Genomic DNA, 11,902 nt, shown 5'->3' with positions numbered 1-11,902 from the left:
GACATCTGCGTTTCTACCCAAGTCACTGATAAATGTCAACTTGGAAGACTGTCCCAAGAATCTGTATTTGGCCCTGTGCTGGTTACTCTTTATCTGTTAATGACTTCTTTAGATCCAGCTTTGAAATAGTCACAAATTTGCTTAAGTGTACTTGTTGGGGCGGCTAGGCGCAGTGGATAAAGCACCAGCCCTGGATTCAGGAGTTCGTGAGTTCAAATCCAGCCTCAGACACTTAACACTTACTAGCTGTGTGACCCTGGGCAAGTCACTTAACCCCATTGCCCTATAAAAAAAAATAATAAAATAAAATAAAATTTTTTTAAAAAAGTGTACTTGTCTTGCTCTCTTTTTTTGCATATTTTCCAAAAGAACTATAAGTAACTTTATCAAGTGCTTTACTAGGTAAACATCTACACTATTGCCTTTATCTGTTATTCTAAATAATTTCATCAAAAGTTTGTCTGGTACAACCTATTATTGACAAAGCTGTGTTGTTTCTTTGCGATTATTCTTTCCTTGTCTAAATGTTCACTAACCATCCCTCTAATAATAACTCTAGAACTTTTCTAGAAACCATAGTCAAGCTCACTGACTTACTGTTTGCAGACTCCATTCCCTTCCCTCTTTTGGAAAATCAGGACATTTGCAATTCAAATTTGTATTACCTCTCTAATTCTCCATGATCTTCCAAGGGTCAGTGATAGTGGTTCCTCATTCATACCTCCCAGTTCTTTTAGTGCCCTAGGTTGTGGTTTATCTGGGCCAAGTCACTAGAACTCATTAAGGGCTACGAGATGCTCTCTTACTTATCTTCTTGTTATTTTGGGGATCATCTCATTACTCATTTTTATTACATCTTTTCAATTCCAAAGATGTTTTTTTCTTGGCAGAGGGAAAAAAGCCTACAAAAAGATTGGAGCCTTTTTTCTGTCACCACCATTATAATTCTATCTAACTTAAGTGGTCTTCCTCTTCTTTGATTTTCCTCTCTTCCCCACTAAACCTCACCTCATCAGTTTAAACTCATTCTGGTACTTCTTATCCCCAGCACCACTCTTAAAGGGTCATGCAATTCTTGGTAGTCATCTCCCAGCACTTGGCTTTACTTAAAACAGAACTCACTGAAGGTTTTTTTGTTTGTTTGTCTTGTTTTATTTTGCGAGGCAATGAGGGTTAAGTGACTTGCCCAGAGCCACACAGCTAGTAAGTGTCAAGTGACTGAGGCCGAATTTGAACTCAGGTCCTCCTGAATCCAGGGCTGTTGCTTTATCCACTACATCACCTAGCTGCCCTATCACTGAAGGATTTTAAATGGAGAGTAATGATCGTGGCTAGGTTTTAGAAAGATCAATCTGAGAATGGTGGCTAGGATGTCAGATTAGTTAGATTATTTCAGCACCAAAACTAAGGTAGGGGCCATAGAATGAAAAGTAAGTTACTTTATATTTTATCATAATCCTAATTCAATAATAAAACATCATTATTTATATCCTGGTGCAGCTAGACTGAAAACAGTAGATAAAACTCAGGGCCTGGAGTCAGGAAGACCCGAGTTAAAATGTAGCCTCAGACACTTTCTAGCTGTGTGACCCTGGGCGAGTCGCTTAACCTGATTTGCCTCAGTTTCCTCATCTGTAAAATGAGCTACAGAAGGAAATGGCAAAACCACTCCATTATCTTTACAAAGAAAACCCCAAATGGAGTCTCGGAGACTCCAACACAACTGAAAAAATGACTGAACAACAATTTACATTCTGCATGTGGACAAAGTATTACTGACCAAGACCAATATTTCTCATAAGGAATCCTCATAAGAGAAAATACAATGTAATGGAAGGAATGCTGAACTTCAAATCCGAACAAACTTGGATTTGAATCCTGCCCCTGCCATATCTTGGTTGTGTGGCTATGGACAAGTTGCTTACCATCTCTGAGCCTTAGTTTTCTCATCTGTAAAATGGGAGTACTGACACTTGTAGCTGGTAATTTCCAGAGCTGATGTGAGGCTCAGATGAGATAAAGTATATAAAACACTTTGGAAACTATAAAGAAGAAATAAGTCTCTCAATCTGTTCTTTGTGGGGAGAGAGGAAGAAGACAGAGGAGGCGATAACTTACTACATACTAAAGCAAACCTACCTTTGAGGAACTTAAATTTCTTGAGAAGGTCAGCACCCACAAAAGAGTCGCAGAGGTACAAAAGGAGTCCGCTGAAAAATACCCCTTCACAGTTGACATTGATGGAGTGTGGTCTGGAGCTAACATAGCATACGGCCACCTGAGACATTGAATAGAAAGAGAAGTATGTTACTTTACAAAAATAGCTAAGATACATGTGTATATGTATATGTATGTATGTATGCACATGCATGCCACTTTTGGGCTCAGATGAAGCAGAGCAGTACTGTCTGCATTAACTTTCTAGGGTAGGGAAGATCAGGGTGGTTCTTCCAAGAAGACTCAAATGGAAGAATCCACAGGGACACAAGACATTTTCAGCTTCATGTAATACAACGTGACCCAAATTCCTAGGATGGTTTTAAGCTATTAAAGCTAACATAGATTAAAACCACACTAAGACTTTTGGGACACCCTGTATAACCAGTGTGAGGGAGATAAAGGACTTAGGAGGAAAAAAAACCTAAATCACTGTAAGCAGAGGGTTAAAAACATCATTCTCCTCTGTAACTTGCTTCTCCCTCTCTCCATAAAAAGGACAATTTCCAAGAAATTTAAAAATGAAATGCCTCATTATAATCTGAAAGCTATCAAATCAAATTTAAACATTGCTTTGATTAAAGTAAGGATGCTTCATATAGATAGAAAGAAATGTGAACTAAAATATTATGACTGCTTGGCTCCCATGAGGAATGGAATATCAAATTCTTAGAAACTCTAGAAAAGGGATTGCAAAGAAATTTGTAAGAGTTACTTACTGGAGGGGGCAGCTAGGTGGCGCAGTGGATAAAGCACTGGCCTTGGATTCAGGAGGACCTGAGTTCAAATCCAGCCTCAGACACTTGACATTTAATTAGCAGTGTGACCCTGGGCAAGTCACTTAACCCTCATTGTCCTCCCCCCCCCCAAAAAAAAACAAACAAAAAACCCAAACAAGAGTTACTGGAATGTTGATGAACTCAGCTTGTAGACAGTCATGCCTCTCTCTAGCAGCTATGAATTAAACACTTAATGAACTGAGACCCAGAACCCTGGGTTCTGGCCCTGGCCCTGGCACCAATTAGCTTTAAGTATAAGTTTGGTCAAGTTCTCTAACCTCTCTGGTTTTACCTTTTTAACAATACCTGTAAGACGAAAAGTTTGGATTAGACAGATGCTCGCTAAGCCTCCGTCTACCATTGTAGATTGTTTCCCAAACCTTAAAACTAACAAATGCATCAAAGCCCGATGAGAAAGGTATAGGAGAGTATCCACACAGGGTTCAGTCACTTCTTTAATACCTAAAGGATGCTGCTAAGACTGAGCAAAACCTGAAGGTCCCCCCCACTCCGAAGGCCTGAGAGAAGCAGGAGAGTGGGATGCAGGAAGAAAGAAGGCGGGACAAAAACTAAAAAGGGAGAAAAGCAGAAAAAAAAAGGAAGTAGTGTAGGAGGTGAGTTAGTGTTACAACAGCAGTCTCATCTTGTTAGCCTCCCAGAATCCTTGGCACAGGAGTAGGCATCCTAGATTTTAAGATTCCAGTGATCTTCATGTCCACTTCATTCCAGATAATATTTTTATTTTTGCAGGGCAATGAGGGTTAAGTGACTTGCCCAGGGTCACACAGCTAGTAAGTGCCAAGTGTCTGAGGCCGGATTTGAACTCAGGTCCTCCTGAATCCAGGGCCAGTGCTCTATTCACTGTGCCACCTAGCTGCCCCCATTCCAGATAATATGAACTTTGGGGAAGACTACCTTACAGCCATGAGGAAGGATGGGAGCAAGGAAGGAAGGAAGGAAGGGAAGAAGGAAGGAAGGAAGGAAGGAAAAGAGGGAGTGCTTTTACCTCTGGTCCAACGTTCAGGTAGCAATCGATGGCCAAGATGGGGCTCCTGAAATTATGGATGGCTTTTGGGAAGAGTTTGTATGTGGCATGCTGAAGGAACTTTTCGAGGAGAAACTGGGCTGGAGCTGCTAGTAGAGTGTGCTCACTGTCTGGAGCGCAGACATATTGAAGAGGCAGGATGGGTGCTATGCTTTCAGAAAGCTGTAATCAGATACAACAGGAATATTTCAAATACACTGGGGGATGTCCCTTCAATGCAATGGGTTTAATAGGTGAAAAACCACTTCTCTTATGACCACCTGCCCCAATATAAACTGTAGCATAGTCTTATCGTCCAGGGCAATTCTGTGCTCTTGGGTTTAGGGAGGAATGGGACTTAGTGTGGGCTGAGTAGTGAGGGGAAAAAGATGAAGAAAATGCAGTTCTTTCAAAAAATACTGCATTTGGCTGTAATCTCCATGAAATACATGAAGTAAGAATGTCCAACCGATTCTATTAAGTAGAGACCAAGTCTTTTTGGTTTTGTTTTTGGTTTTTTGGTGAGGCAATTGGGGTTAAGTGACTTGCCCAAGGGTCACACAGCTAGTAAGTATTAAGTGTCTGAGGCTGCATTTGAACTCAGGTCCTCCTGAATCCAGGGCTGGTGCATTATCCACTGTGCCACCTAGCTGCCCCGAGACCAAGTCATGTCTGTCTGTCCGTGTCTGATCCCACCACAGCAATGCTCACAGTAATAACTCATAGTGATAGAGTACTGTAATTTTTACAAACTATCTACTTTATGACAGCACCATAAGATGGGAGTGCAAATATTAGTGCCCCCATTTTATAGGAGAGACAAATAAGACTCACAGAGGTGACTTTTCCATCATGTCACATGTGCAATAGCAAAGACTTGTTTCCAGATCTTGTGATCTGAAGAGCAGTGATCTCTTCATAACCCAAACTGCCTCGTCCCTCAATTGTGGCCAATGGCCCACATTTTCAAACTGTGAGACGACTGACACAACCAAGCTTCAGCACAACAGAATCCCAAGAGTCTCAGAGCTCATCTAGTCTCACCTGTGTTTGAACAGAAATTCTTTGTGTGACATCGCCAACAAATGGCCGGCCAGACTCACCCTGGAAACCTCCAAAGGTGGGCTATTCACCACCTTCTGACTCATGAGCAGCTCTAATTATTCAGAAGTTTTTCCTTATATTAAATCTGACTCTACAACTTCCACCCACTGTTTCTAGTTCTTGCTTCTGGGATCACTTAAAACAAATCTAATCCCATTTTGAAGATAACTATCATTTCTCCTAAGTAAATCTTCTCCCTGCTGAATACTTCTAGTTCCTACTACTTATTCAAGTCTATCATGACCTAGAGTTCTGTCCAAAGAAATTAGTTTTTTGTTGTTTTTAAAAATTCATTCCTTCATTCCTCTCTGTCCTCTCCTGACTCTCTGGACTTCTTTCTCCACTGAGACCTTTTCTGGGTCTTAAGTCTTCTTCTTTTTTTTTTTAGTGAGGCGATTGGGGTTAAGTGACTTGCCCGGGGTCACACAGCTAGCTATTAAGTGTCTGAGGCTGAATTTGAACTCAGGTACTCCTGAATCCAGGGCCGGTGCTCTATCCACTGCGCCATCTAGCTGCCCCGTCTTAAGTCTTCTTAAACTCAAAGATCACTCTTCTTCAGAAGTATTTTCACCCTGGAAGCCCCTTCTTCTTCTGTGGTCCCTTCCTCTGATTGGTCAATTCCTTTTAGACTCTCCATTTTAAAGAAAGTGCCCAGGCCAGCCACATTTGGGGGCGGGGGCAATAAGGGTTAAGTGACGTGACGTGCCCAGGGTCACACAGCTAGTAAGTGTCAAGTGTCTGAGGCCAGATTTGAATTCAGGTCCTCCTGAATCCAGGGCCAGTGCTTTATCCACTGCGCCACCTAGTTGCCCCCGCCAGCCACATTTAAACTCCATTTTTCTCTGGGCTCCATTCCTGACATTCCACTCCCTGGACTTCTTTCTCCACTTTTCCCCCTGCAGAGGCAGGGTGAGGAAATTCCCCTCTACCCTTTTCATTTTCCTTTGGAATGTCAGGCTCCTCCAGGGCTGGTATCTTTAGCTTGTAGTTGTATTTCCAGTGCCAGATGGAAATTTATTAAATTTCTTAATTAATTAATCTTAATTAATTCTTTATTAAAATTCTTAAATAATTAAATTGCTGAATAAATGCTTTTTGATTTGTCGTCCCTAACTTGGACACCTTCCAACTTTCCAGTGTTTTATTCACATATGGCACCCAAACCTGTACACAATAATCTAGCTGTGGACTGACCAGGGTAGAGGTCGGTAAGACTATGATTCCTCTCATTCTGGACACTCTGCTTAATTAACACAGCCCAAGAGCACATTTTTTTCTTTACCATTATGTCATACTGTTAAATTACTGAGCTTGTCACTTATTTTTATTTATTTATTTTTTTAAAATGAGGCAATTGAGGTTAAGTGACTTGCCCAGGGTCACACAGCTAGTAAGTGTTAAGTGTCTGAGGCCGGATTTGAACTCAGGTACTCCTGACTCCAGGGCCGGTGCTCTATCCAGTGTGCCACCTAGCTGCCCCTGAGCTTGTCACTTATTAAAAGCTCTGGGGCTTTTTCTCCACATGCATTGATATCATCATGTTTTCTTCATCTGATCCTAGTGAAGTTGTTTTTTTTAAAAAATTCAAGAATATACTATATATTTCACTCAAGTAAACTTCATCCTTTTAGATTAAATCTATTGTTTTTAGCTTATTAAGATTTTTTTTTTGGAAGTACAATTCTGTTTTTCGTTGTATTAGCCAGTGGTCTGTCATCTGAAGATTGTACACTCCTTGAGGGAAGGGATGGCCTTTTTTTTGGGGGGGGGTGCTCTTTTTGTATCCCTAGTGCTTAGCACAGTGCTTGGCACATAGTAGGTGCTTAATAAATGTTTACTGATTAACTGATGAACACTTTATCTACATAGCTGATAAAATGTTGGACAGAAGGAGGAAGGCCAAGGACAGAGGGCCCTAGGTTCTCACTCCATAGACATTTTTCACTGATTGATTAATTACCACACTGCTCCTCAAACCAGTTCTGAATCCACCTAACAATACTATGATCTTCTAGCCTGCATCCCTCCATCTTGTCCATCAGGATAAAGGCCTTGCTGAAATTCAGATAGCCATTTCTATCAAATTCCTTTAATTTACCAGGGTCATCTATTTGTCAGAAGGATGTGAATGAGATCAGCCTGGCACGTTTCTGTTGAACACATTCTGCTTCACAGTGGTCATCATTTTCCATTTTAAGCATTCACAATCATCCCTTTAATAATTAATTCTAGAATTTTGCCACAAATCAGGCAATTCACTTTTTGGGGGCCTTTTCCAAAATTGGAACATTTGATGATCCCAAGTTTTGTGGTACCTCTGTCTTCCATTCTCCATGATTTTTCAAAGATCATCAATAATGGTGCCTCAGTCACATCCCCATGTTCCTTCTATACCCAAGGATGTAGAGCACAGAGTCAGTGATTTAAGATTATTGAAGGTAGAGAATTGCACCCTGGGCATCTTCTCATTTACTTTGGCTTTCAATCATTTGTTTTTATTTATTTGTTTGTTTGTTTATTTATTTATGTAGTGAGGCAATTGGGGTTAAGTGACTTGCCCAAGGTCACACAGCTAGTAAGTGTTCATTGTCTGAGGCTGCATTTGAACTCAGGTCCTCCTGACTCCAGGGCCGGTGCTCTATCCACTGCACCACCTAGCTGCCCCTTCAATTACTTGTTAAACCATTTTTGTTCTACATCTTCCTCTGTCCGAAGACTATTTTCCTTTTCAGTAAAAAATACAGAAATAAAATGGTAGTTGGCTATCTCTACTTTCTTTTTCCTTCATATTTTATCATATTCCTATCCAGGAAGGGCAGGAATAGAATGCCACATTTAAATCTTCTATCAAAGTCAGTCAAGCCTCATCATGTCAGTTTTCTGAAGCTCAAGGGGTCTGGACTAGGAACTCAGAAGAAAGAAGGATCTTTTGGCAGCAAATATTTTGTATCCCAGTAAAAATTTGCCACAGACTGATATTAGTCTGCACTGGAAATTGGAAATACCTCTCAATGTCTCCTTCATAATAGTAATGAAATTTTTTCCCTCTTGTTTCATTTGTTAGAAAACACAACCATATAATATAAAAGATATTAAAGGGACATTGTTGTCTTTACTCCCAAGAAAAGAATTCTTTCTTCCAAACTTACACTGATTTTGGGTTTGACGTTAAAGTCCTTTTGTCCTCCAACCTGGATATGTTTTTTCATGAGACTGAAGTTGTTAAATCGGCAAATAAGCAGGCCACTGCTGTTGGTTCTCAAGTTAAAGTCAACATCTTCACAGAAGTACCTAAAAGTTAATTATAGCAATACAGATCTGGGCTTCAGTAACTTATTCTGCCTCTATAACCTCATTCAAGATTATTACAAAAAGAAAAAGGGACAAAAAGTATTAGAGGACAGCCTAGAATAAGAATGACATCCCTATGACCTGGATAAATCCAAACATGACCTGTAATGGTGTTTATGGATTGTTAACTGCACTAGGAAATTTCTGCAGTCAGTGGAGTGGAGAGATCTACTATCTGGCATGCTGTTGTTCAATTGTTTTTTGGTTTTGTTTTGGTTTTTGGTTTTTTTGCAGGGCAATGAGGGTTAAGTGACTTGCCCAGGGTCATACAACTAGTAAGTATCAAGTGTCTGAGGCCAGAACTGCCCCCTGTTCAATCGTTTTTCAATCATGGCTCACTCTTCATGACCCCATTTGGGGGTGAAGTGACTTGCCCAGCATCACACAGCTAGTAAATGTCTAAGGCCAGATTTGAACTCAGGAAAATGAGTTTTCCTGACTCCAGGCCTGGCACTCTGTCCACTATGTCACCCAGATGCCTCATCTGGCATGCTAATAGAAACTAATCAGGCAGCTCTTGATTTCTCTCTCGTGTAACTGATAACATAACTGGTTTATAAAGGATTCCCACCACCTGGCAACCCCTTCCCCCCAACTCATTTTATGGTAAGACCTTTTATGTCTAGGCCACATATCCAGTTGGAGCTTATCTTTGTATAGGCTATTCTAATTCCCCGTAGAGGGAGAGAGGGAGAAGAGGATGAGAAAGAGAGAAGAGGTAGTCAGGGAAGAGAGAGGGGGAGGAGGGAGGGAACAAGGAGGGGGAGAGGGAAAGGGAGAAGGAGAGGGAGAGTGCAAGTGCACTGGAGTGAGACAAGGCTTACATGAAGTAAAAGTAAACACTTCTTTGGGTATCACTGCTACAAAACAACCTTGTTTAGAGAGGTGTCATTCATTCATTGGTGTAGACAAGTTTAAATCCTGCCTTTTATCTGTGATGCACAAAGACATACTTACAGGCTAATGAGTCAACATACAGCATCACAGATCCAGGTGAGGCAGTGAATCTGCTGGGTGCTCCTTACCTGTTGAGATCATATTGCACGTTCTGCGTCAAGTCTATATTGAGTAGTATGAAGTCATGCACGTGGCACCGAGAGAAGGGAGACTTGAGGCTTTTAGAATTCAGCTTGCTGTTCCACTTTTGTATCCCCAGGATGGCATAATGCACGATCTTCGGGGTGGCTTCAATATGCTGCAGGACAGTCTTTAAGGACACATTCTTACTGGTAATCCCTAGATCCATGGACTGGCTACTAGATTTAAAATGAGGCAAGTGTCAGAAGCAGCCCAGGAGGTCATCCAAGAACAAGTAAGCCTAGTGTTTCCAAAAGTGGTACAGGCAGATGTTGCCCCAACATTGCAAACTGGTTTCCCCCCTCCTCAGAACACAATTTGAGGTAAAAAGAACATTCCAGGGAACTGTTATTTTATACAGAAAAAATATAAAAGGAAGTAGAGTCAAAATTCAAACTAGGATGCTTTCCTTCCTAATCGGCCTCTTTTGAAATCCCTGGTTGCCCTCAAAACTCAGCTCATGTACAACCTTCTATATGTGTATAGTCATCTCTGACCCCTCCAGTTCCTAGGGGCCTTCCTCCCCAAACTCATGTTTACTTTGTATATAGTCTGCAGATACATATATTTTCTAAATGTATTCTTGGAACGAAATATGCTGTACACATTTATGCTAAGGAGAAAGAGTCAGCCTCTAAATTAGGGGGAGCTGGGTTCAAGTGTTGCCTCTGACCGATAATGGCCATGGAACCTTTACCCTACTAACAAGTGTGCTGAGTAACTCTGTTAGATTCTAAGTTGCAGAGGAGGGGCAAATCCAGAAGAGAGAGCTCCCTCACTCTTTACCAATGAAATCACAGGCCCATCACCGGCACTCTTTCTATATCCACCTGTCTGTCTGTCTGTCTATGTGCTGGTTGGTTGATTGGTGTCCTTTGTTCTAGAAGCTGAAGTCAAGGTACAATGTGTCTGATTGTGGCTGCTCAGACCCATGCTCTACCATAGGTTGGACACAATATGTATGTGTATGTACATACACACATATATGTATATATTCGCCACCCCACTCATCCTTGTCAGAATGTAAGGTTCTTGACAGTAGAGACTATTTCACTTCTTTGTCTCTCCCAGCCTTACTACAGTGCCTGGCACATGGTAATCATCAATCACCCAATAAATCAAGAAACGTTTATTAAGTGCCTCCTATGTGGCATGATAGTAATCAATTGATCAATAATCAATAAACATTTATTAAGTACCTGCTATATACCAGGCATTGTGCTAAGCAAAAGACAGCTCCTCCCCACAAGGAGTTTAGTAGGTATTTAATAAATTCTTATTGGCTGACTGATATAATCATTTTTTACAGAGACTGTACCAGGTCTGGTTTGATTTGTACTGAATGAACCTGCTGGAAGGAAGGAAGAGGCAGGGAAGGCTAAGAGGAAGCAAAGAACACCCAGGGACAGCCTGTAGCAGGATGGCAAGAGGCACTGACAATATTCACCCCTTCCCCCAACATCATAATTTAAGATCTTGCGGGAGATGACAACTTGAGAAGTTTATCTGTTCAGAGGAGCAAGGCAACGGGAAAACACCTTGGGTCTCACAGTCTCCTCATCTGTAAAGTAGAGGGGTTGGACGACATACAGCAGGGATTCTTAACCTTTTTTCTGTCATGGCCCCCTGCTTTGACAGGCCAGTGAAACCTATGGATGGAGCCCTTCTCAGAATAATGTTTTTAAATGCATGAAATAAGATATATGGGATTACAAAGGAAACCGATTTTATTAAAATACAATTGTTAAAATATGAAAAAAAAAACTACCAAGTTCATCGACCCTAGATTAAGAACCTCACTAGATGAGCTCAAAGATTCCTTCTAACTCTATGGCTACAAAGTACTGCCCAAGTACAAAATGGAGAATGGGGAAGGTAATCAATTAGACATATTACCCTGCTCTGCTCCCCGGAGCGGGCAGCCATCATACCCTTGACTTTGAATGAATGGAAGTTGTGAAAAGCAATCCAAAACAATCTGTTCTCTTTTCCTTTATGGTCCAGAAATAGCCTTAATGACTGATATAATCAGTCTATAATCAGCCTATGTTGGCAGCATAAGGCCCCAAAAGTCTTTGTGAAGTTTTAAGCTTTTGTAGCCAATCTGCATTAAATCTTTTTGCATTCAGTCTGTATATACTTATGCATATATAACCCTTGTGCCAAAGCCCATTGGTATGGGGCTTTCTTCTTATCAGTGGAGAAAAAGGCCCTGCCCTACATGAGGGGTTTATTGGAGCTGGGGTGGGCTGAGATCTTTAGTCCCCTTTTGGGGACTTTCAAGTGGGAACCCTCCTTTGGCACTTGCCAAGTGAGAGTCTTCTTTAAGCAATCCAGCTTTGAGAGAGAA

At 41.2% G+C, this 11,902-nt stretch overlaps 1 protein-coding gene across 1 annotated transcript in view; it reads right to left on the bottom strand.

Moving 5' to 3' along the window:
- The window catches only part of GREB1L (GREB1 like retinoic acid receptor coactivator), a 165,362-nt gene that overhangs the window by 5,154 nt on the left and 148,306 nt on the right, over positions 1-11,902 (bottom strand). Inside the window, exons 29-32 of the mRNA XM_043979628.1 lie at positions 9,501-9,731; positions 8,274-8,415; positions 4,003-4,203; positions 2,140-2,278 (exon numbers count right to left, since the gene is read on the bottom strand). Of these exons, the coding sequence (XP_043835563.1) occupies positions 2,140-2,278; positions 4,003-4,203; positions 8,274-8,415; positions 9,501-9,731 (713 nt within the window). The remainder of the gene's footprint in view (positions 1-2,139; positions 2,279-4,002; positions 4,204-8,273; positions 8,416-9,500; positions 9,732-11,902) is intronic.

Source organism: Dromiciops gliroides, chromosome 1, assembly GCF_019393635.1.
Source record: "Dromiciops gliroides isolate mDroGli1 chromosome 1, mDroGli1.pri, whole genome shotgun sequence".
Classification (NCBI taxonomy): Eukaryota; Metazoa; Chordata; class Mammalia; order Microbiotheria; family Microbiotheriidae; genus Dromiciops; species Dromiciops gliroides.
The sequence above is the reverse complement of the archived record's forward strand: the minus strand, read 5'-3'. Positions and strand labels throughout refer to the sequence as shown.